We start from the raw sequence: 24,119 nt of genomic DNA on the forward strand, positions 1-24,119 counted from the left end.
CTTTGGGAGGCAAACTTCCTCCCGCAGCCAGCCCGTGTACAGACACATCCTTCTATTGGGATTTGGTCATGTGCCTCCTAAACCCCTTCCAGAGCTTCTGCAGACCTAATGGGTAGGACCGCTGCAGAGTAACCTCTTTAGTCACCGAGGCACAGTTTGGTCCCCCAAAGCATCCCCATGTCCCGAACTGATCACAGTGAGGTCCTAGAAGAGAGGAGCCAGATGTCCCCAAAACTAAGCCTGAGTTATCAATTCCCAGTGTTGAGGGATGAAAAGGAAACTCTGGCCAGGGCCTGAGCTTTTGGAAAATGCCCTCCTTCTAGTGTCAGCCAGTCTGCCAAGCAAGCTGGCCAGGCTGCAGCCTAGGAATCCTAGAGAGCAGAGGCTCCCCTGCACCAGATGGCCTCCTTGCAAGCCAGCTTCTCACTGGCCCCCAGTCTCCCTATCCTGGAAGGCAGTCTCCATGGCTGGCTCAGTTTATTCTCCCTGCATTTCTAGCCTCCAGCCCTTGCCCAAGTTATAGCAGCAGTGAATGATGCTGTGTGATGCTGCTTGACACGTGTTAATCTATGCATAGTGACCCTATGTACACTCTACTCTAGAGCACTTTGAGATAGAAAGGAGGAACAAGAGGTATAAACTGGGACATTCCTGGGTAATTGTGATAAACAAACACCCTACACATAATAGACTGGAATTTGACCAACAGAAGATGCTACATCTTTTCCTGGGTGGTCCTGTCCTGTTGTCCTATAAGAAATTATCTTGACCAGGCGCGGTGGCTCACGCCTATAGTTCCAGCACTTCGGGAGGCCAAGGCGGGCGGATCACAAGATCAGGAGTTCGAGACCAGCCTGGCCAACATAGTGAAATCCCATCTCTACTAAAGATACAAAAAATTACCCGAGTGTGGTAGCAGGTGCCTGTAATCCCAGCTACTTGTAAGGCTGAGACAGGAGAATTGCTTGAATCTGAGAGGTGGAGGTTGCAGTGAGCCCAGATCAAGCCATTGCATTCCAGCCTGGGTGACAGGGCGAGACTCCATCTCAAAAAAAAAAAGAAAGAAAGAAAGAAAGAAAGAAAGAAATGATCTTGAGGATCATTTGGCCTGACCTGGGAAGGAAGAGGGGCAGTAGTTCTGAAGTCCTTACTCTTCACCACTCTACCCTGCAGATGAAACCCCGGTCTTCCTGGAGTCTATGTTCTTCTTAGTAGAAAGACAATACACATAAAAATAAATTATATCATTTTAGGGGGTAATAAGTGCTTTGAAGATAATAAAGCACAATAAAGGGCTACAGGATTGAGACACATCAGACACCATATCATATCAGAGTCGATATCTTCTCCCAGAGCCCCTGGCTAGCTGATTCTTCCTTAAATGAAAACTGCCCTCTGTGCTTCTGTGCGGGGGGACTCTGAGGAGCCAGCCAAAATAGAAGTCTTCTCTTTCCCCTGAAAAATGCCTGTTCTTAGAGTAATTTACTGGGCTGGACGGTGAGCACTGCCACTAGTCCCAAGCCATTTCCGTGTCCCTTGGCTGGTCAGGCGGTTCAGCAAGAGATGACTGATGCCCAAATTAGTAATGAGCAATGGCCCCACACAAGTAATCACCTTCCCCAAAACTCTTCCTTATGAGGGTGATTACTTGGACCCGAAATGAAGTAGATCCTTCTCACCTCGGCACCAAGGAAGTTACAGCCATTCCTCTGGCTGACAGCAATTTGTAGACACGGGTCTTTGCGGTTGGACATTTTCGAGGTTGCTAAGGAACAAATGCTTTGGTTAGAAAGGTCTCCAAAAGCAACATCGGTTTGTCATATCACTTTAAATCATTTATTTTATCCCACAAAGACAGCTGTGACCAATGGGATATGGGGTAGAGAGAAGCTAAACACTCTCATTTCTTGAGAAATGGAGAAAATTTCAACTTCGAAGCAGTGGCCGTCGCCAGCGCCCCACGTGTGAAACTAGAACCACGCACTGCTCGTCCATGATCATTATGATTTGCAAGTAGGTGACTCATAGTCCCTAGGTACTTAATAAAATGGTTATTATCTTCCCGGCCCTGCCCTAAGCATTATCTCATGTCATCCTTATAACCTCCCTGAATGTTAGGTGTGATTATTCCCTGGTATGAAAACCAAGAAGAAGGTAAAAGTAGATTTGCCCAACATCAAAGAATAGTAAGTGACAGAGTCAGAATTCAAACCCAGGTTTGTCTGATGGCAAAGCCTTTGTGTTTAAGATTATAGAGTCTTTTGTTTTCAGTGATCACATTTCAGGTAGAAAAACTAGCGATTCTGACGACGGGAAAGGCACATTAGGAGATTCCTGGAGTTTCATTCTATGAAGTTCGTAAAAGAGGTTATAGTTGATGTCTGTAACCCATAAAAACCTTTTTATGGAAGGGAAAGTGGAGAGATTGCTTAATCCTACAGTGGTGGTTTTCATCGGCTAAAACCTACACTTTGAATGTTCTCTGGAAGTCAGCATGCAAGTGACTTTTCTATGCAGTGATTTTGCAAGAGTTCACAAGATTAGTCCAGTTCTACTGGGGTTTTATGGATTTTCTTGTCAACAAGTAAGAAACACTGGTGTCCTCTTTGCCTTCTCCTTCATCCTCTCTGTCCAGCCCATGTCAAGCCCTGTCACCTCTTCCTTAGAAATGTTCCTCCAAAGTTGTCCCCCGCTTCTCATTCACTGTCCTAATCAAACCCTTTTCACCTCACCCCTGGGTTTCTGCGATCACTTCCTAATTGGTCCTCCTGCTTTCATTTTTTCTCCCTTTAGAATATCTCATATCCTTCCTACAAACTAATTCCTCAAAACATCCCTTTCATCACATCAGTCACTGCTCAAGAGTCTTCAATAGCTCTCACTTGCCTGCTACAGCATTTCACCTATTATTTAGAACAGGCCTCTCTTGGGTCCCATTTGACCTCCCCATCCCCTTACCCTGGTAGCCTTAGTTGACCACTCTGTCTCTCATCAATCACTTCCAGTTCTGAACCTGATTTCCACTGAAGCAAAGTTAAACTTTAACTGCTGGTTTATCCAAGGCCAGGCACTATGAGGGCATGAACACAAACACCAAGCCAGTCTGTGTCTAAATTCTTGCTTGGCCACTTAGGAGCTGTGTGACTTTGGAAAAGTTGCTTGACTTCTCTGAGCCTCAGCTTTCTTATCTGTAAAATATGGATGTAAATAATACCAAGATAGGTACCAAATCAGGGTTTCTTCAAGAATTGAATAAAATGATAATGATGATCACGATGGCCAACATGTATTTTGTGTTTGCCGGGTGCCAGGCACTGTTCTAGGTATTATCTGAATCCTCACAACAACCCCATAACATAGATACTCTTATTTTCAGTTTTGCCAATGGGAAAACCAAGGCACAGACAGGAGAAGCTAGTAAGCACCTCATTGAGGATTCTCTCAGGCTCCATAGCCCTCATCATAGCCCTTCTGCTGTGCCATTTCTCCTAGTAAATGATCAATAAAATGGTAGCTGGGAACATGGGTTCATAATTCCTTATCTGAAACTCTCAGGAAACCAATTACATTTTGGAATTCAGAATTTGGAGGATTATGGAAAAGTTATACTTTGCATATCCTCTGTATTACATAATACAGAGGGGGACTGGAGCAACAGCGTATACCACTCCCCCCACCACACACACACACACACACACACACACACACACGTACACACACACATGATGCACATCTACAAAAAAAATTTTAAAACTTTGGGTTAAAGCTCTTTGGATTTCAGGACAACAGATAAGAGATCGTGGCCTAGAGTAATAAAAGTATTAATAGTAGCAATAATTATAAAGCATAATAAATAATGACTGTTATTATTGTTACACCTTTTGCGGCTCTTGTTTTCCTGGATAAATTCATGCAAAATGTGCTACAAAGAAGGTCCTTCTCCATTAACAAATGGGTGGGGGGGAAGGTGCCAGGTATGGAACCACATCCGCACCTTGTCTCATGCATAGTACTCTCTCTCCTTTTCCCAGTATGACTTCATGGAACGTCTGGACGGGAAGGAGAAGTGGAGTGTGGTTGAGTCTCCCAGGGAACGCCGGAGCATACAGACCTTGGTTCAGAATGAAGCTGTGTTTGTGCAGTACCTGGACGTGGGCCTGTGGCATCTGGCCTTCTACAATGATGGAAAAGACAAAGAGATGGTTTCCTTCAATACTGTTGTCCTAGGTAGGTGTGGGGTCTCTAAGATGGTACGCCATGAAGGGAAGATGGAAATGTTCTGGGCTTCTCTGCAGAAGACACATCTTCTAAGGTGGTTTCTACTACAGATGACAACCAGCCAGGATCCTTTGTTTAGGCCTTATAGTGTCACCCACCTGAAACTAGCTCTGATTAAATGGAAATGCTGCTTAAACCATGAAAAATCCACCAAGGATGAAATTGAGGTTAAGAGTTTGGGTCAGACTGCCTGGGTTGAGTCGTGACCACACTACCTAAGCAAATCACTTGACTTTGATAAGCCTCAGTTTCCTCGTAGTAAAATAGGAACTAACACGAATGCCCACCTCATAGGGCCATCGTGGGTATTAAATAAAATAAATATATAAATCTCTAAGCATATAGTAGAGAAACTACTGGCGATTCACATCAGCTCAGAATTTTTCTTAAAAATAAAGGGAACCTCAAAATATTAATAAAAAGTGATTTTTAAAAAAACTTTAAATCAGAGAAATTATATAGACATTTAAAAATCATGTTTTTATTCTTAAGTAGGTAAATCTCAAAGTGTTTTAATTAAGTACTTATCATTTTGTCATAGGGTAGCCCTGCTTTCTATTAGCTATCAAGGGAAAAGCGAAGTTTCAACCAAAATGTCCTCATACATGCAATACGAAGCTCTAAAAGGGCCATTCGCTTGAGGAAGATTTCATAAAGTTTTTCTACAACAAAACCTAAGTATGTTAACAAGCAAAGAAGCTGCAGATATTTTCATTAAAGTTATGTTATTGGGATTTTTAATCTTCTCCTGACAATAATAATTGATCCTGGGTAGAAGCTCTGTGAATCAGGGAAGATTATTGGACCCATTTCACAGAAGAATAAATTGAGATTCAGAAAGCTGAATCTCTCAAAGACCCAGGTTGTGGAAACAGTGGAAATGGCATGGGCTTCTGGGTCTTGTCCACTGCCTTTGTACAACACCATGTGTCCCAACAACTCTTAGTTGTAGATCTCAAGATTCACTGGGGAAGCCCACACAGGGTGGCTTCTTGAAGAAAGACCTGGTAGCTCCAGCATTAAATCCAAGATTTTCTTCCCCACATCTTAACTGGGCAATTCACTTATCTCTCTGAGCCCCAGTTTCATCATCTGTGAAAAGGTAATGACCACATCCAGGAAGTAGAGGGTGATGTGAGTATCATGACAAATAAAATGTGTGTGGCATGAGTTGGTGGTCACGAAGTGACATCCGATTATTTTTTTTTCTTTAGGAATATGCCTAGTATCGCTGTTTTTCCATTGATTACATTTTAAGAACTTTTCTGTTGGTCCCATGGATTTTCCCGAGGGGCTCCCTGACTCTTCAAAGAGCTACGTAATGCAACCTGAAATTCAGGTGGCAGTTCTTCATCAGCGGCCACAACTTCAGAATGGTGTAAAATCACGTAGAGTTTTGGTACTGACTGTGGGATTCAAGTCAATCCTTATTCCTTCTGCTAAGCAAAGACTGACCCTATCAAGGCTGGCCAAATGCTCCAAAGCAGGAGTTGGCTCCACTGTAGCCCATGGGCCTAATCTGGCCCACTGCCTGTTTTTATGAATAAAGTTTTATTGGAGCAGCCCCGTACATCTTTTTACATATTGTCTGTGGCAGCTTTTCCACTGTCACGGCAGAGGTGAGTCATTGCAGCAGAGACAATATGGCCCACAAAGCCTAAATCGTTACTCTCTGTCCCTTTACAGACAAAGTTTGCCAACCCCTACTCTAAAGTCATGTCATAAACTTTGTATAATGAAAGTCAGTGGAGAAGCGTTCCACAGAGGGAAAATACTCAGAATTAGGTTAGGTACCAAAGGGGAAGAAAAGTAATAGGGTAGAGGCTAGCTCACGAAAGGAAAAAACTAGAAACAAATTTGGAACCAGCTTGAGATGTTGAGATTTTTAAAAATCTTTAGTTTAAGAACATGATGAGAAATGACTTCGTTTGTGTCACTTTGTGTTTAAACTCAAGAGGCTTGACACGTACGTGACAGCACACACCCTGCACAGCAGCTGGCTCAGCTGGGGTCTACAAGAATTCAGAGAAGTGGTTCATAACAACAAGAACAGCTATGCATTTATAGAGTGTCAACAGTGTGCTAGCCCCAGTATTATGCCTTCATGTCTCTTGCTTCCTCAACCCATGGAGTAGCCACATGAGGTAGCACTATCACAATTCTCTGCATTTTCCAACTGAGGAAGCCAAGACAAAACGCAGTTAGAAAACTTGCCCAAGGTCACACACAGCCAGGAAAAGGTGAAATCAGGATTCATACTTTCCAGAGCCTGTGCTTTTAACCACTGGATTTCTTTGGATTCTAGCCAACTAACTCCTTTTCCCTCTAAACTTAGAACATATTTTGGGGTCCGGATTATTTCACAACAGCTTCTGTCCTCCTTTTCCTTTATCCACATGGACCCAGACATTGTGGTAGTGAAATTCCCTTCCCCCAGGCCATCACTCACCCTGGCCTGTTGGAGCTGGGAATAGCAATTCTCCCAAGAGGATCTCTCTTGTCTGGACTGTAGCTCAAAGAGAAAGTCAAAGGTAATTGGCCTAATAGTTGGGCAGACATCTTGATGGAGCAATGATAGTAATTGGCCTGAAATGCAGGGAAAAGAACAGTGTTTTATTTGGTTCAGAGGTTCTCCCACACATACCTATCATCAGAACATTCTCCATCAAGAGCAGCCAGGAGTGCTGTAAACCCCCGTGATGTGAAACAGAAAGAAAATGTTAGACAGGTGTCTACCAGCGATCACACTAAATATACCTTTGACTCGGGGAAGTCTTTTGATGTGTTTTGGAGAGAAGCAGCCTGCTTTCAGAAATGAGTTTCTTCTCGAGACAACGGAACAGCTTTGTGGAAGCATGATGCCGGCCTCCACTTGGATAAAATCCCATTTCCTGGGCTTGATCTCACATCCGGAGGACACTTCTTCCTCAAGAAAATGTAAACAAAAAGGAAAACTGATAATATCTTAAAAATAATATTTAACTGAGTGTTGGAGAAAGGGGATTGAAATGTGAGCTCCTTTATATTTTAGCTTTGCCACATAATTGTTTTTCCCTCAGAAACTATCAAAATACTTTAAATATGAGTTGTTGGGAAAGTTAAATGAAAAATACTCTTTATTACAGTTTTTGTTTATTTTGGATCCTCCTACCCTCCCACACATGCACACACACGGACACACACACATAAGCACACTTCAACAACTATTTACCAAGGACCTATTGTATACGAAGCATTGAGAATACCTCGATGAACAGTTCGCATCGAGAGCTTGGTGAGAGAAGATAGATATATGTAAGAATTACAGGAGCAAAGAGGAAGTGGTACAAAGCCCAGATTGAGGAAAGTGAGGAAAACACCCAGGAGCTGAGACTCAATGATAAATACCTCAAGTGAAGCCCTCCAGCCAAGCAAAGAGACTTTGCAAAGATTTCGGGCCTTTTCCATGGGACTGTGGTGGCAAAGAGCTTCCTGGACCTTTGCTGCTTGATCGCCGAAGATGTAAGTTTTGAGAACAGAGAGCCTTGATCTCAGGAATGTCAGTTTCCACCAAACCATCCCCAGACCCAGATGCTCAGTGAGAAGCAATCTCTACCTCGCTGTAGGAATGACTTCAAAAAATGCAAGCTGGAGAATGATGTTCCTCTGTTTAAATGTTTCATTTGTTCCAGAAGTTCCAGAATAGAACCCAAGTCATCCACATGTTCTACAGCAGGGGTCCTCAACCCTAGGGCCACAGATCAGTATTCACCATAATGTCTAATCAGTGGAAGCCCTGAGCTTGTTTTCCTGCAATTAGATGATCCCATCTGGGGGTCATGGGGGACAGTAATAGATCATCAGGCATTAGATTCTCATAAGGAGCGTGCAACCCAGATCCCTCCATGTGCAGATCGCAATGAGGTCTGTGGCCCATTAGGAACCGGGCCACAGAGCAAGAGGTGAGCAGTGGGTGAGCAAGTGAAGCTTTATCTTTATTTACAGTTGCTCTTCATTGCTTGCATTACTGACTGAGCTCCGCCCCCTGTCAGATCAGCAGCGGCATTAGATTCTCACAGGAGGGCAAACCCTATTGTGAACTATGCATGCGAGGGATCTAGGTTGTATGCTCCTTGTGAGAATCTAATGCCTGATGATCTGTCACTGTCTCCCATCACCTCTAGATGGGACCATCTAGTTGCAGAAAAACAAGCTCAGGGCTCCCACTGATTTGACATTATGGAGAGTTGTATAGTTATTTCATTACATATTACAATGTAATAATAATGGAAATAAAATGCACAATAAATGTGTGTGCTTGAATCACCCCAAAACCATCCCCAAGCCCCAGTCTGTGGAACAATTGTCTTCCACGGAACCAGTCCCTGGTGACAAAAAGCTTGGGGACTGCTGGTCTGCATGTCCCTGGATGATCCATCTCCCTGCCTGGATCTCTCCAAACTCAACTAATGTCACACTGTCCCTTGTTTGCTACCCTGCATCCACATTGGATTCAATTCCTTTGTTTCCCACCCCAGAGCCTTTGCATAACCTATTCCTCTGACCTGGAATACCCTTCCCTCAGCTCTTTGCTTACTGGTTTCAGCTTATCCTTCAGAGTCACCTGCATAGAGTAGAGAGGCCCTCCCTGAACATTCTCTTTAAGTAGCTTCCTTTCGTTACTCCATCTCAGTATCTTATTCTGTCCAAAGCACTTACTGTAATTTTTAGTTATTTAATTTGTTTGATTTTTTTGGCTTGCATTCTCTATTATTGTGCAAAGCTTTATGAGGGTTTTGCATGTGAGGGGACTATATCTGTCTTTGTCACCATGGTATCTCCAATGCCTTGTTATATAGTGCTTTGCATATAGTAAGTGCTCAGTTAGTAGACTGAATCATATGTAAGAATGTGATAGATCTGAGATCTTACCCTAATTGCAAGCTAACATGTTAGCCTGACACAGTTTCATGGATGCCATCAGAAGACATGAGACTCATGGGTCAGAGACAAGGGACTTTATTACTCAGAGCAATGCAATATCCAGAGTGTCAGCACGTGTTCTGTTTCCCAAGCCCCAGTTCCCTCAGAGTAACATCTCAGGGCCTCCCTCAGGTTGGGTGATGCCAGTACATGTCGTGGGTTGCATTGCAGGAGAAAAACCCTGAGCTTACTGAACCTGAGTCTCTTAGAATGGGCAGTAAGCGTGCTTATTCTTTGTTCCAGAGGGAGACATTGTCTTTACTATACTGGGTAATAAGTAAACCTGCCTTTTACTCAGGAGAGAGACACTATAGCTGTCTCCCAAGGCTGTTCCCAATACAGACAGCCTTGAAAAGATAGTTCAGAACTAAGGCAGTCAATGCCTGTGCTCTCAAGACATTCAGAAACATGAGAGACCCAGGGAGAATGATCTCCCAGCACCCTGTGAAACTGCTGATTTGCTGATCCACAAAAGCACCTAACGCTTTTTGAATGAGTGATGAATAAATGAAACAAATAGGTAGCCACCTGGATGCTTCTCAGCCAACATTTACACAGCTAACCTCAAGGAGTTTCAGTCTGAAATGTTAATTGTTGTTACACATTAAGGAAACTGGCTTGATGGGGTCTACGGTCTTTTGTCTGATTTTGAAAAAGCAAACATACTCATTGAGGTTTCCTCAGAGTGCCAGAAACCAACTACAGTGTAATTCTGGAAGATGAGAGCTGAGAAGGGAAACACTGTAGAAAGAAAACAAAACTGTGTGATTCGAAGTTTCAGTCCAGAGTGGGAGTAAATGGGAAATCACGTTTAAAGGCAACACATCCTTTATCATTCTCAGGTAACTCCATTAGGAACAATTAGACTTCACAGCCTTTCATACCTTGTCACCAGGTCAAAGTCCTCAACTCTCCAAGGGTGATATAACATCACATTTTGGGAATAGTGGCTTATACTTTCCTTTTGATCTTAGTAATTTGGAAACTGAAGGTCTAAATGTATTTTGTTTTAAGACAAAAGTTAGGATGATGGTAATAATTTTTAAAGAATATGACTTTCTGTGCAGACCCAAATCCACATTAAAAAGTTCCAAAATCATTCCTTTGAAGGTATTACGTGAGAGTACACATAGAAAGGTAAATCACAAGATAAGACGGTGATGCAGGTTAGAGCCAAATGTGAACTAATTTATTTTTATGAAAAATAACATCCTCAAAAGCTAAGCATAAAAGGACGTTTGTGTAACCCCAAACCTCCTACTTAAAGAATTCCAAAATCCTGCCTAATTTAAGCAGTCTTATGCATTTGGGTTTTTCTTTTGTTAGAATTCCTTAAAGCAAGGAATATTTTTACTCTACAAATCTGAGGTTAGGAATAACTACTCCTATTTTGAAGAATCACTCTCTATACCTAAGGCTAAAAACTGATACCCTGCACATCAGACCAAATCTTAACTGAGTGGGATGATGAAGGTTGGGGGTGGTTGTGGGTACAGTGTTTAAAAACTTGTCGACATTTAAACATGGGAGCTTTCATAGTTTTTAAATCCAGACTGATAGTTTATTTTTTCTATTGTTTTGTTTTGTTTGTTTGTTTTGTTTTTGAAATTGAGTCTCGCTCTGTCGCCCAGGCTGGAGTGCAGTGGCGCAATCTCAGCTCACAGCAACCTCTGCCTCCTGGGTTCAAGCTATTTTCCTGCCTCAGCCTCCCAAGTAACTGGGATTACAGGCATGCGTCACCATGTCCAGCTAATTTTGTGTGTGTGTGTGTGTGTGTGTGTGTGTGTGTGTTTAGTAGTGATGGGGTTTTACCACGTTGGCCAGGCTAGTCTTGGACTCCTGACCTCATGTAATCCACTTGCCTCAGCCTCCCAAAGTGCTGGGATTACAGCTGTGAGCCACTATGATGGATGAGATTGGTAGTTTATTCTTAAACAGTGAAAGTTACAGCACTACTAGCCCTGCATTCCTGCCTGGGGCCATCACCTGGAGAGCACTGTTCAACCTGTCCCAGTCCCCACCATTCCCTATTCTCTTCCTTCACTCATTCATATTCCCGACCAATCCCCTATTATAGGTATCTGAGGTTACCACCACTGGTCTTTAAAAGTGGCAAGTTACTAATGGTTAAATTACTGCACCAGTAGGCATAGGAAAAGGTAATCACTACATTTATCTCTTTTTCAGATTCAGTGCAGGACTGTCCACGTAACTGCCATGGGAATGGTGAATGTGTGTCCGGCGTGTGTCACTGTTTCCCAGGATTTCTAGGAGCAGACTGTGCTAAAGGTATGTGCCACCGCTTCCCTGCTATGGTTGGAAAACAGACCCTCCCTAGGCTTCTCTGAGTGGGTAACAGAAGAGGCACCCAAGTAGCCTTCCCATCAAATTCCCCCGAGACATCTTGCAAGCCCATGCATGCCAGAAGGCATAAGCCTTTGGTAAAGAGTAGGCTTTGATTTATGACCATTGGCCAACATACCTATAGGAGCAGGGCAGTTATCCTTGGCACTGAGGTGTGCTGAGAAGAAAGATGTGCTAAAAATGAGATGGTCGGATTTCCTGTAAAAGCAGAAGTGAATTACCATCACTCCTTTCTTATAATCATTAACTTCTATGTAATGGAAGATTAAGCATCTCAGGGTTAGTAAATTTCATTCATTCTGGCCAGCTACACTCTTAATCTAGGAAGCGCTATTTATCTTGGAGGAATCGGTTTTAAATTGTATTATTAATTTATCTACACTGCTGTGCACAGAATAGCTGGAGCCCTGAGATTCTTGGGGGAAAGGTAATATACGAAAGAAAATGCTTCTCACAAGAACAGAGAATTTAGAGGCTGCACACCTTGCTTGCAAGAGACCTTCAGTGTGACTTTCAAATGGCTCTATCAGAGGCAGGTATAGTGAAGAGCAGGGCATCTCACACTTTTACCCACAGGCACACACACAGGCACAGACAGAGATATACAGACACATAGACACACAAGTGTATATGTCTAAATACAAGTAGGAAATTGAAACAAAACTCACAAAGTGATATTTTACTCCGTGTTTCTTTTCTATTCTATTTCATTTTATATTTTATTTTATTTTTTTGAGATGGAGTCTCACTCTGTCACCCAAGCTGGAATGCAGTGGCGCAATCTTGGCTCACTGCAATCTCCCCGTCCTGGTTTCAAGCAATTATCCTACCTCAGCCTCCCAAGTAGCTGGAATTACAGGTGTGTGCCACCACACCTGGCCAATTTTTGTATTTTTAGTAGAGACAGGGTTTCACTATGTTGGCCAGGCTGATCTCGAACTCGTGACCTCAAGTCATCCGCCCACCTCATCCTCCCAAATTGCTGGGATTACAGGCATGAGCCACTGTGCCCAGCCTCATTTTTTTTAATACCAGTTATGACCCATTACACTGATTTTCCACCCACTAATAGGCCACATCACAGTCTGAAAAATAGTGAAGGGGCAGTTAAGTGCACTTGCTGCAGAGTCAGGCAATCCTGGGTTCCAATCCCAGCTCTGCCATTGGGTATCTGACATTAAGTGACTGATTTAACACTTCTGAACCTTGGTTTCCTCATCTGGAAAAGTGGGGGAGTTACTTCCTAGGTTTATTGTGTGTTTATTGAGTAAAATAACACACACAAAGCTCTTAGCAGGGCACAATAAGGCCTCAAAGGGCTTGACTTTCTTATTTAATTATGCATATTATTTTATTTATTTATATGTTTGACTAATCTTCCCATTATTTTTATATGTGCTTTATTAAAAGACCTTCCTGCCTTGACTTTCTGCAAGACAATCATTAATAAAGCTGCTCTGTAAATACTAAATAGTGCCTCTCCTTTCCCACCCTCACCGCAATTGCTCTGAAAAATACTATTTCAAATAGTCTCAATATTTCAAAGATGTGAGGGTTCCATGCCTACAAATGCTGATAAGTGAAGGGGGCTTTCTGTACTTAAAGTTCTGGGTCTGATGGCATGTGCGTGAGACTTAATTCCTAAATGACACCGCTTACAGGCATCTCTTCTATCACACAGTATGGTGAAAGCTTCGATAAACTTAAAAAGAAGGCAAGGTTTGTAGTTCTCCTTGAAAAGGTCCTTCACATCCCTTGTAAGTTGGATTCCTAGGTATTTTATTCTCTTGGTAGCAATTGTGAATGGGAGTTCACTCATGATTTGACTCTCTGTTTGTCTATTGTTGGTGTATAGGAACGCTTGTGATTTTTGCACATTGATTTTGTATCCTGAGACTTTGCTGAAGTTGCTTATCAGCTTAAGGAGATTTTGGGCTGAGACGATGGGGTTTTCCAAATATACAATCGTGTCATCTGCAAACCACAATGAGATACCATCTCATGCCAGTTAGAATGGCGATCATTAAAAAGTCAGGAAACAACAGGTGCTGGAGAGGACGTGGAGAAATAGGAACGCCTTTACACTGTTGGTGGGAGTATAAATTAGTTCAACCATTGTGGATGACAGTGTGGCGATTCCTCAAGGATCTAGAACCAGAAATACCATTTGACCCAGCAATCCCATTACTGGGTATATACCCAAAGGATTATAAATCATTCTGCTACAAAGACGCATGCACACATATGTTTATTGCAGCACTATTCACAATAGCAAAGACTTGGAACCAACCCAAATGCCCGTCAATGATAGACTGGATAAAGAAAATGTGGCACATATACACCACGAAATACTATGCAGCCATAAAAAAGGATGAGTTCATGTCCTTCGCAGGGACATAAATGCAGCTGGAAACAATCATTCTCAACAAACTAACACAGGAACAGAAAACCAAACACCACATGTTCTCACTCATAAGTGAGAGTTGAACAATGAGAACACATGGACACAGGGAGGGGAACATCACACAGTGGGGCCTGTCGGGGGATGGGGGGCTAGGGGAGGGATAGCATTAGGAGAAATACCTAATGTAGATGATGGGTTGATGGGTGCAGCAAACTATTATGGGTGCAACAAACCAGATGACGGGTTGATGGGTGCAGCAAACCATATGTATACCTATGTAACAAACCTACACATTCTGCACATGTATTCCAAAACTTCAAGTATAATTTAAAAAAAAAAAAAAAAAAAAAAAAAGACAAGATGCCGCCCAACAGCTCTCAGGGCTCTGTGTCAGGCCAGAAGCCACCCAACAGCTCTCTGGGCTGTGCCAGGCTTAGTGCACTCTGTCAATGGCAGGGGGCACATCAGCAAAGTGAACAGTGGAGACTGGACCTCCTCCTAGCGCCTCCCTCAGGCTCTGAGGGTCACTGATGGAGCAAGGAGAACAGAGAACAGCTTTTCCTAGCAGAGGCTTTAAAGGAAGGAAAATCTCAGTGTCATTTGAATGGCTTTCCGTGCGTAATCTAATTTTCCTAGGAGTGAAGGCATTAATGAGAAGAAGGACAGAGTCGTCCTTTTATATGTGGCTGCAAATGGGCTGAACCCTCAGCCGCACGGCCTGTGAGCTGTAAATGTATATTAACACTGACACACATCGATGTATTATTAATCCTAAAAACCATGTGTGCTCTGACTGCACATCCAGTTACTGGCCTTTTAAACCTAAGTACCCCGGCCATTTAAGAACCCTTTGCTCTAAATCCATTTGCAGATGAGCGTGCATTCTACATTATGGATCTGTAATGGGGTGTCCATTTAGCTGCTTAAAAGGACTCTCGGTGTGTTTTGCATTCACCACCTGCACTGTGGCAGGGCGCACGCTGCAAGTGTACATTATGCATGGTATATAATTGATCCTTGTGAAACAAATATTGAGTGGATGTTAAGAGTAGTTATTCCTCCATACTCAGTCGCTGCTCCTGAAATCGGGCTTTGAACTTGTATACTTTAATTTAGCTGTTGCACACAGTGGACAAAATTGAAGTGTTTAAAGAATAAAATTGCTTTTCCCCTATTTCTCCATTTATTCTGGGTGAAGTTGGTTGAAGAGTGTTAGGAGTAGGCTTCTACCTTTTTGCCCTATAGATGTTTTTCCCTTAGTATTTTTTAAATGGCCACAGTTTAAGCTACTTCATTGTTAACAAAGTGAAATTTCCCCTCATTCTAAAACCTTCTTTCCCAATCTTTGATCTTTCATGTACCACCTTTATTATTTCTGGCAATTTCATGGGACATAAGTATTATTAATCACTTAACATATTTCTTTAAGTCAATTCATTATAGTTCCATAGATTTTTTTTTTTTTTTTTTTTTTTTTGAGACAGCGTTTTTGCTCTTGTTGCCCAGGCTGGAGTGTGATGGCGCAGTCTCGGCTCACCACAACCTCCACCTCCCAGATTCAATCGATTCACGTGCCTCAGCCTCCTGAGTAGCTGGGATTACAGGCATGCGCCACCATGCATGGCTAATTTTGTGTGTTTAGTAAAGACGGGGTTTCTCCATGTTGGTCAGGCTGGTCTTGAATTCCCGACCTCAGGTGATCCACCCGCCTCGGCCTCCCAAAGTGCTGGGATGACAGGCGTGAGCCACCGCGCCCAGCGATAAATTTATTTTAAAAAGAACAATGTCAAAACCAGAAAATTGAAAAAGGGAAAACTATAGGAAATGTTAGCGCCCCCATTAACCCTATCTAGAGAGTGATATTTTCCCTTTGATTAGCATCCAAGCCAAGTCAGCTTCTTACACACTTATTTCACATCAAGAATCCCAAAAGTGGACTTGAGCACACATAAGCCTGGCGTCTGGAGAGACTCAAGCCTTGAACACCTCAACTCATAGCTATTGGCTCCTAAAATAACAAAATTCCTTGACCACACCTGTGGGATGAAATGAGAAACAAACACAAGCACACAGGTTTCACTGTACCAGGTTCAAGTGCAAAAATCTAATGATTAGCACTGAATTTATTTCTGAAATGTTAAGCCTATACTTCCAGTTGTTTTTAAATAACAACTAATAGCTTTTAAGTACTCAATATGCACCAGATATTGTGCAAAGTACTTAATACATACTCTTATTTGTCTTCATATCGATGATAAGAGGTAAATTCTATTTTTTTTAATTATACTTTAAGTTTTAGGGTACATGTGCGCAACGTGCCGGTTTGTTACATATGTATACATGCGCCATGTTGTTGTGCCGCACCCATTAACTCATCATTTAACATTAGGTATATCTCCTAAGGCTGTCCCTCCCCCCTCTCCCCACCCCACAACAGGCCCCGGTGTGTGATGTTCCCCTTCCTGTGACCATGTGTTCTCATTGTTCAATTCCCACCTTGAGTGAGAACATGCAGTGTTTGGTTTTTTGTCCTTGCGATAGTTTGCTGAGAATGATGATTTTCAGCTTTAACCAATCCTCCCCACTACAATTTTTTAAACATTTTATATTGAAATCATTTTAGACTTGCAGACAAGCTGCACAGATAGAACACAGAGTTTCCATACAGAGCGTACCCAGCTTCCCCTATGTCCACATTTTAAATTTCCGTAACTCAAAGATCGAAACCAAGACATTAACATCCATACAAATCCATTAGCTAATTTACAGACTTTTCCTAATTTTGCCCTTTCTTTCTCATCCAGGATCCCACATTGCATTTAATTGTCACATCTCCTTCATCCCTTTAACCTGACCAGTCTGTGACAGTTCCTCCATTATTCCTTGCCTTTAATGACCTCGACCCTTTAGAAGAGCATTAGTCAGGTATTTTGTAGACTGTCTCTCAGTATGGGTTTGTCTGATATTTTCCGGTGATTGGATTGAGGTTATGCATTTTTAGCAAGATGCTATGCCCTCCTCAGTGCATTACATCAGAGATGCACTTCTGATTTTAATAAGAAAAAAAGTAAAATGTGGTTGAATAAGTGAGTGTGCATATGTGTGTGTGTGTGTGTGTGTGTGTGTCTTTGTTCCCCCTCACACATAAGGCAGAGAGGTGGGAAGTCTTGATCCCATTGGTCCTGCACAATTTAGCAGTGGCTATGACAAGTCACTCACAAACAACTTTTGGGTTTAAGAAGCTGCTGGGTGTTGGCAGGGAGTAACCCTGAGCCAACAGAATGAGGTAATTGGCTAGCAAGTGCAGAGACAGGTGCCCCTGAGTCTCCTGCTCCCCGGAACAGGGCGCCCCATCTCCCGGCTGTGGGCCATGATCAGTGTCCTTCTTTCTTTTCTGATTTGTTTGTTTGTTTGTTTTTTGAAACAGAGATTCGCTCTATCACCCAGGCTGGAGTACAGTGGCACAATCTCAGCTCACTGCAACCTCCTTCTCCCAGGTTCTAAGCAATTCTACTGCCTCAGCCTCCAGAGTAGCTGGGATTACAGGTGCATAACACCACACCCAGCTAATTTTGGATTTTTCATAGAGACAGGGTTTCACCATGTCAGTCAGGCTGGTCTCAAACTCGTGATCTCAAGTGATCCACCTGCCTCGGCCTCCCAAATTGCTGGGATTACAGGTGTGAGCCACCAAGCCAGGCCTGTCCTTCTTTCTTGATAAAAACTCTTAAAAGGCCCCAAGCATAAGGTCCTCCCTCATCACAAATTCGCATTCACCTTTGTTCCTTCACTGACAGCTGTGCCCAGGATTCCTTGGCTCTGCCAGTTTCTGTGACTGCAGGCAGCCGGCAGACTCAGGCCCTCCTGCCAGGGGGAGAATTTGCCACGTTAGCAAGAGAGACTCTCATCACATCCAAGCGACCGGGTATGTGTCCAAGTGACAGAAATGCGGATTTACTCTCTTGACCTCACACTACGCCTCCCGTGCCCTCAGATGTGCAGTGCAAATGGCAGCTCCTTGTCTTCTTATAAACCTGCCAGTCTGCATCAGGCATCTGAAGACATCCTTGCAGTGAATGGAGGAATCAGTCAGCATGCGTTTGCAAGAGCGTTTATTCCACAGCCCTCACCATCTCAGGGGCCCTGAGAGGCTCCAACGGCAAAATGAAACTGACCTGCGCATGGAAATAACATGGAATGGATCTAACACATTGTCCTGAGTCAGTCGAGGGGACAGAACTTATTCGTGCATTCAGTGAATGCTTGTGATGTGCCCACTGTGAGACAGGTACTGGACTAAGAGCCAGACTAGAGGGAGGAGCCAGGGAACCACAGGCTCTGCCTTCTGAAAGCTTCTGGTCTGACCAGTTCGTATTAAAAGCAAGGGGGTAACGTAAACGGGAGTTCAAAATGCTGTGATGCGGACTTTGAATGCCATAGATATTCCAAAGGAGAAAATAAGGAAGTTTATAAAGCAATAAAATGTGCGTGTTATAAATGGGGGAGTAAGTTCCACTGGTGGTGTCTTTAAGGATCACTCCAACTGTGGAACTCACGCTGAGAGAGGCATGTGAAATTCAGGGGCTTATCGTACTCACAGATTCTAGAGAGGGAGCCACAGCACACGTGCAGAGGGCCATGTAGGACCAGCTCCAAGGGATCGGGTTCAGCCAGGCAGGTGGGAGCTGAGAGAAAGTGAGGGCTGGTGGCCAAGTGCCTTTATTGCTGAGTCAGGGTGGAGCAAAAGGCATGGGGGTATTTTACTGGTGCATTTGAGTGTCACTAGATCGCAGTCAGGGAAGGCAGGAAGGGGAACCTGGGGCAGAGGCCGGCCTTATCACACAGGTACACCTGGTCTCCTGGGCCGTGAGAGACCGGGTCGTGAGGATGCCTGTAAGGCATCATGAACATTTGAAGTTTTCAAAATTTTTAAATAATTCACAGTGGTGCGAATCAATGAACATAGCCAATTAGCATCAGGGAATATGGAGAAAATTCCACGGAGAAGACTGAATAGTATAGAATTGCATTAATTGAGCAACTTAATAGGCAAGCTATTCAGATCCAGGGCTTCAGGAAAAATGGCATTTCTTTCCTGGCAATTTGTACCATTTTCCATCAGGCACCTGTCGTGTCCAGCAATAATTGTGTTTATTATTCAAGTTATTGTTTATTCTACAGTTTTTTGTTATTACTATTTCCCTTGCATGGTTTTCTCATTACTGTAATGCTATTTGTTGTGGGCTAGAGGTTTTTTAATTATTATTCCTTTCCCTTGTATTTGCTTTTATGTGAAGGCTTTAACTTCAGGTGCTTCCTCGGATTGTTTGTAAAGCAGCCTTGCATTTCAGAAGAGCACTAAGGTGTCTGGGTTTTTTTTCTATTTTGACACTGGCTTCTCAGATGGCTTATCTGGGCTGAGCTTGAGGCCTCAACCTGCAGCAGAAACTTAATACACCAGAGCCGTAGTTGTTAGGTAATGCGTATTTAATAGCTATTAGAAATGACAACTCCTGCTGCTGAACAGCTGTCAGTGGAGGCCCAGGAATGCCACAACCACGGGAACATAAAGTCTTCTCTCTGGGGGTTGGTTTCAGCTCCTACCCAGCTTCTGTGGAGCTTTAAAAAAGAAAAAAACAGGAATCTTGCCATTTTTCTCCTGTTAACTGGCAAATGTACCCACCACCCAATTCCTCATGGCTACATGCCAGCGCTAAAAACAAATCATCATCATCATCATCATCATCATCAGAGCTGACATTTATTGAGTTCTTACTATATATGCCAACCACTGTGCTGAACAACTACATAATTATGTCATTTAATCATCAGTAGCCCTAATTTATAGATGATTATCATCCCCTTTTATAGATGTGGAAAATGAGGCACACACAGAGTTTAAGTAACTTGCTCAAAATCACTGAGCAAGTAAGTGGAATTGTTGGGATTCCAACCAGGCAGTCTGGCCTGGACTTTCAACACTAGACTAGCCATGAGACTGACCTCAGAGGTGAGGCATAAAGGAATTTTGTCTTTGCAGGCAGCTTGTGCGATGGTTACACACTAGAATTCTGAGTTTGAACCCAAGTAAACTTTTCAGGAGAGGAAACAAGAGTTTCCGAGGTAGAAAGTGGCAGAGCCAGAGTTTGAAACAAAAGCCCCTGGCCTGGTGCAGTGGCTCACACCTATAATCCCGGCACCCTGGGAGGCCAAGGCAGGCAGATCACTTGAGCCCAGCAGTTCATGACCAGCCTGGGCAACATGGTGCAATCGCATCTTTACAAAAACTATGAAAATTAGCTGGGCATAGTAGTGAAGACTGTAGTCCCAGCTACTCGGATGGGTGAGTTTGGAGAATTGCTTGAACCTAGGAGGTGGAGGTTGCAATGAGCAGAGATTTTGCCACTGCACTCCAGCCTGTGCAGTGGTGAGAGAAAGAGACAGAGAGAGAAAGGGAGAGAGAAATCTTCTGACCTCAGAGCCTGATGCTGTTACCCTCTCTCTTCCCAGCCACCAGGCGCATTCCATCACCTTCCTCTTCCCACCACCTGCCAACTCCTGTTCCAACGACCTCCAACAATCTCTGCTCCATTTTTCTTCTCTATCCTTACAGCTGGATTTTTCTATATAAATATTAAGTTGTGGGAGCCACTGCCCTGCTCACTTGGCTACCAACCTCTCCATGATAGTATTTCTCCTCCCCACCTCCAGAGTTCTCCAGAGTTCTCCCAAAGCTCTTAGGGGCATGTCACTACTCTCCTCAAACACCTTCAGTGGCTCCCAGTTGCCTCCCACAATGGTTATAAAAGCTTTGGTTTAAAGACATGGATCTGAAGAGATTGTTATCAATGTGTATTTCCAGGTTTCACCCCCATGCCAGCCAATCTGACTTGTAGGACTGGTGTGCAGCTCAGGAATGCCCCTTTTTAGCAAGCCCCCTGGCGAGGTCTGATGCAGGTGGTCAGGGGCCACATTCTGAGAATGAAGATCACATTTCTTAGAATGATGTCCAAGGTCATCCGTGATCTAAACTATTCTCACACTGTCACCTCCCACTGATGCCTGAACGCTCACTCTAAGTTCCCGATAATCACCCTTCATAAAGTGTGAGGCCCTGCTTCTTCCTCTTTGCTCAGGCTGTTTTCTCAGCTGGAATGTTCTCATCAATCCCAGCCTTTCCTATCAAACCGCTGCTCATCATGGAAAGCCATGCTCACAGGTCGCCACCTCCCTGAAGCACCCTCAGATATGACCCTGCAGTCACCTGGGCATGGCAACATCGCAGCAGTGGCCCCTGCCACATGCCGGCCACCTCCTATCCAGGTGGTTCTCCTGCTGATGACAAGCTTCCAGCAGTCCCTTTTGTACCTGCCTGTATTTAGTTTGGTACCCAGGACAAAATATGTGCCTGCTAAATGTCTGGTTACTTGAATAGAGGAGGCAAGGCTTATAAAGATGAAATATGGCTGGAAAATGTCACAAGAACCAAAGCAAGTGCTAAAGAACAAGGTTCTAATTTGTCGGATCAATCATGCAGCAATAAATCAGCCACCTTTGAGGCACGGAGGGAGGGCATGAGGAAAGGAAGGAAAGAAGGAGGAATGAAAAAAGAAGGAAAGAAAAGTTTACAGAAAAGAAATGCCATTTATTCCACAATTTACGTGCATTGTGTCATAATAGCCAAGTGATTAAGAAGGAAAGCTGTAGAGTTTGAATTTGCTAGGTTTGAATTATTGGTGCTCTAGCTAACCGTACCCATTTTAGAAAATTACTTAACCCCTCTGAGCCTCAGTTTTCTCATCTGTAAAATGGAGACAACAGCCATTTTACCTATTACATTGCTGTGAGGTCCAAAAAGTAAATACATGGAAACTGTAGAACCATGCTTGGCACATATTAAATGTTAGCTAGTATCCACCTTCACAACAAGCCTTTGAAATCATTCATTGTTATTATTCCTATTTTACAGTAAAAGAAACAAAGACTTAGAGAAAATAAGCTACTTCCCCAAGGTTACATAGCAGGGCCATGTCTGCCTGGTTCTGAAGCTTGTGGTCGTGATAGCCATCCAAGAGAGAGATGTGGCAGGAAGACCCCCCGAATCCAGGACAGTGTGACCACTCCTGAAGTCCCCAACAATAAGTACTGCCAGCAGCTGGGGCTCTCTGAGCCCCCTCTGGCTCTGCCTCACAATATGCTCTCCTGTCTCCCTTTAATAGACATCTTCCTCTGCACCACGGAGAACAATGACAAAGCTCTTAGTCCCCTCCCTGAGGGTGGATGGTCCTCCCCGTCACCAGGAATACTTCCCTCAGAGCTTCCTTCTCTCTCCGTGAAGGAGGCTCAGGTCCCAGCTGTCCTTCCTGAGACAGCCAGGGCTGCATCCTAGCTCCTTCAAACCTTCCATCATTCATACCCATATCCTACTACCACCCCATCTTGCCCTGAAATCCTCATTAATGCAGACAGGCCATGGACCATGACTGCTGCCCAAAAGAATGTCCCTCAGCCCACTGCAGCTGGATGGCCAAATCCCACCTCTCTTTCCTCCCACCCCTGACCTGAAGAAATGTACAGGGATTCTCTGGCAGCAAAGGCCCAGAAGCAGGAGCTTGAAGCAGGTGCACTTGGTATATGCTTTGCAGAAAGCGACTGAGCAGACATCCTTGGCAAAGTCACCTTTGATAAAATAGCATGAGAAGAATCGCCACCGCCTATTGAAGATCAACTACATGCCAGGTGCTGTGCAAGGGGTTTTAAGTGAATTCTCTCATTTCATCCTTGTTTCATACGTCATGATCATCTCTGTTTCACAGCTAAAGAAACTGAGTCTCAGAGAGATTCAAGACCCTTGCCCAGGTATGGTTTTTGAACTATGTTCTTACCCACTGGATTAGTGATACCCACACTGGAGCCCTGGTTGGAATCATCTTTTAACACACAGATTGCTGGGCTCCACCCGGAATTTCTGATTCAGTAGGTCTGGGGTACTAGCATCAGGATTTTGTTAAATATCCAAATGCTCAGGCCTCACGTCAGACGTTCTGAGTCAGAAGCTGCGTTCTAACAGCGTCCCCAGATGACTCCCATGCACATTCAAGTTTGAGTCTAGATAAATTGACCTTGAACTCTGCTCGGACTGCCCAAAGAGAACAGAGATCGAGGCAGTCGCATCACTTTTGACCTCTCATCCCCCTGGCTTGCCAAGCAGGCACGGAAGAGCCCTTTCCTCCCCAGTTTGGGAGTTGGAGTGCACATTATTTGGTGGCCACATGCGAGTCCATGCCTGCAAGCTCCAAAACACGGCAGCTCGTGATGTTTCTCATGGCTGTTGCATTACCAAACAGAAATCACTTCGCGGGGCTTCAGTCCGTCAGCCCTCCCCCAAGTTAAATTGCTTCTGAGACTAAAAACGCTTCTTTTTTTTTTTCCTTTTTAAACTACTAGATAAGTAGCAGAGCAGCCCTGGAAGGCAGAATGTCTAACCCTAGGGAAACTTGTAGATGTGATGCACACAGAGCTGGGGGAATCCTGTGGTTTATGGGAAAAACTTTCGTGCTGGGAAATAAACCAGTCTTTAGAAAGAGGTCAGCTGGGATGGGGGACGGGGAAAGGGTGCTTTACCCTGTCTTGTCGCTCTACAAAGTGACCAGTTGGAACAGTTTTCTCCCAGTGAAAATAGTGATGATAAAATCCTATCTAGTGATGACTATGTGCCAGGCTCTGTGCACAGCACCTTATATCATTATCTCATTTCCTCCCTTTGGAAACACTATGGGGTAAGTCCTGCAGAATTCTTATCCCACTTCAAAGATAAAGCAATCGAGGCTGAAAGCAAAGTGTCCATAGTCACACAGCTGGCAAAAACAAGGGAAAGAAGAAAGGAAATTCAGGCTAACTCCAGTAAGCCGACACCATGCTCAGAACCATTCTGCCTGCTGAGAGGCAGCATTGGATGAGACAGACCCCCTCCCATGCCTTCAAGAAGCTTCCATGCTTGCGAGCAATAGGACACCAACAACTTGCAAATTCATCTTGATGCTCCAATTACAACAAAAGCGTAAACCTACTTCAGTCTGTACTTGAGCTGCAGAAAAGCTTACTGTGTACT

The 24,119-nt window shown here is 43.8% G+C and overlaps 1 protein-coding gene across 19 annotated transcripts in view; it reads left to right on the forward strand.

Moving 5' to 3' along the window:
- TENM2 (teneurin transmembrane protein 2) overlaps positions 1 to 24,119 on the forward strand; it is a 1,285,801-nt gene that overhangs the window by 1,108,069 nt on the left and 153,613 nt on the right. For all 19 annotated transcript variants that reach the window (XM_054556187.2, XM_054556189.2, XM_024247419.3 and 16 more), the window contains 2 exons: positions 4,032 to 4,227; positions 11,428 to 11,529. In XM_054556187.2, coding sequence (XP_054412162.2) covers positions 4,032 to 4,227; positions 11,428 to 11,529 — 298 coding nt within the window. The remainder of the gene's footprint in view (positions 1 to 4,031; positions 4,228 to 11,427; positions 11,530 to 24,119) is intronic.

This window comes from Pongo abelii, chromosome 4, assembly GCF_028885655.2.
Source record: "Pongo abelii isolate AG06213 chromosome 4, NHGRI_mPonAbe1-v2.0_pri, whole genome shotgun sequence".
Taxonomy (NCBI): Eukaryota; Metazoa; Chordata; class Mammalia; order Primates; family Hominidae; genus Pongo; species Pongo abelii.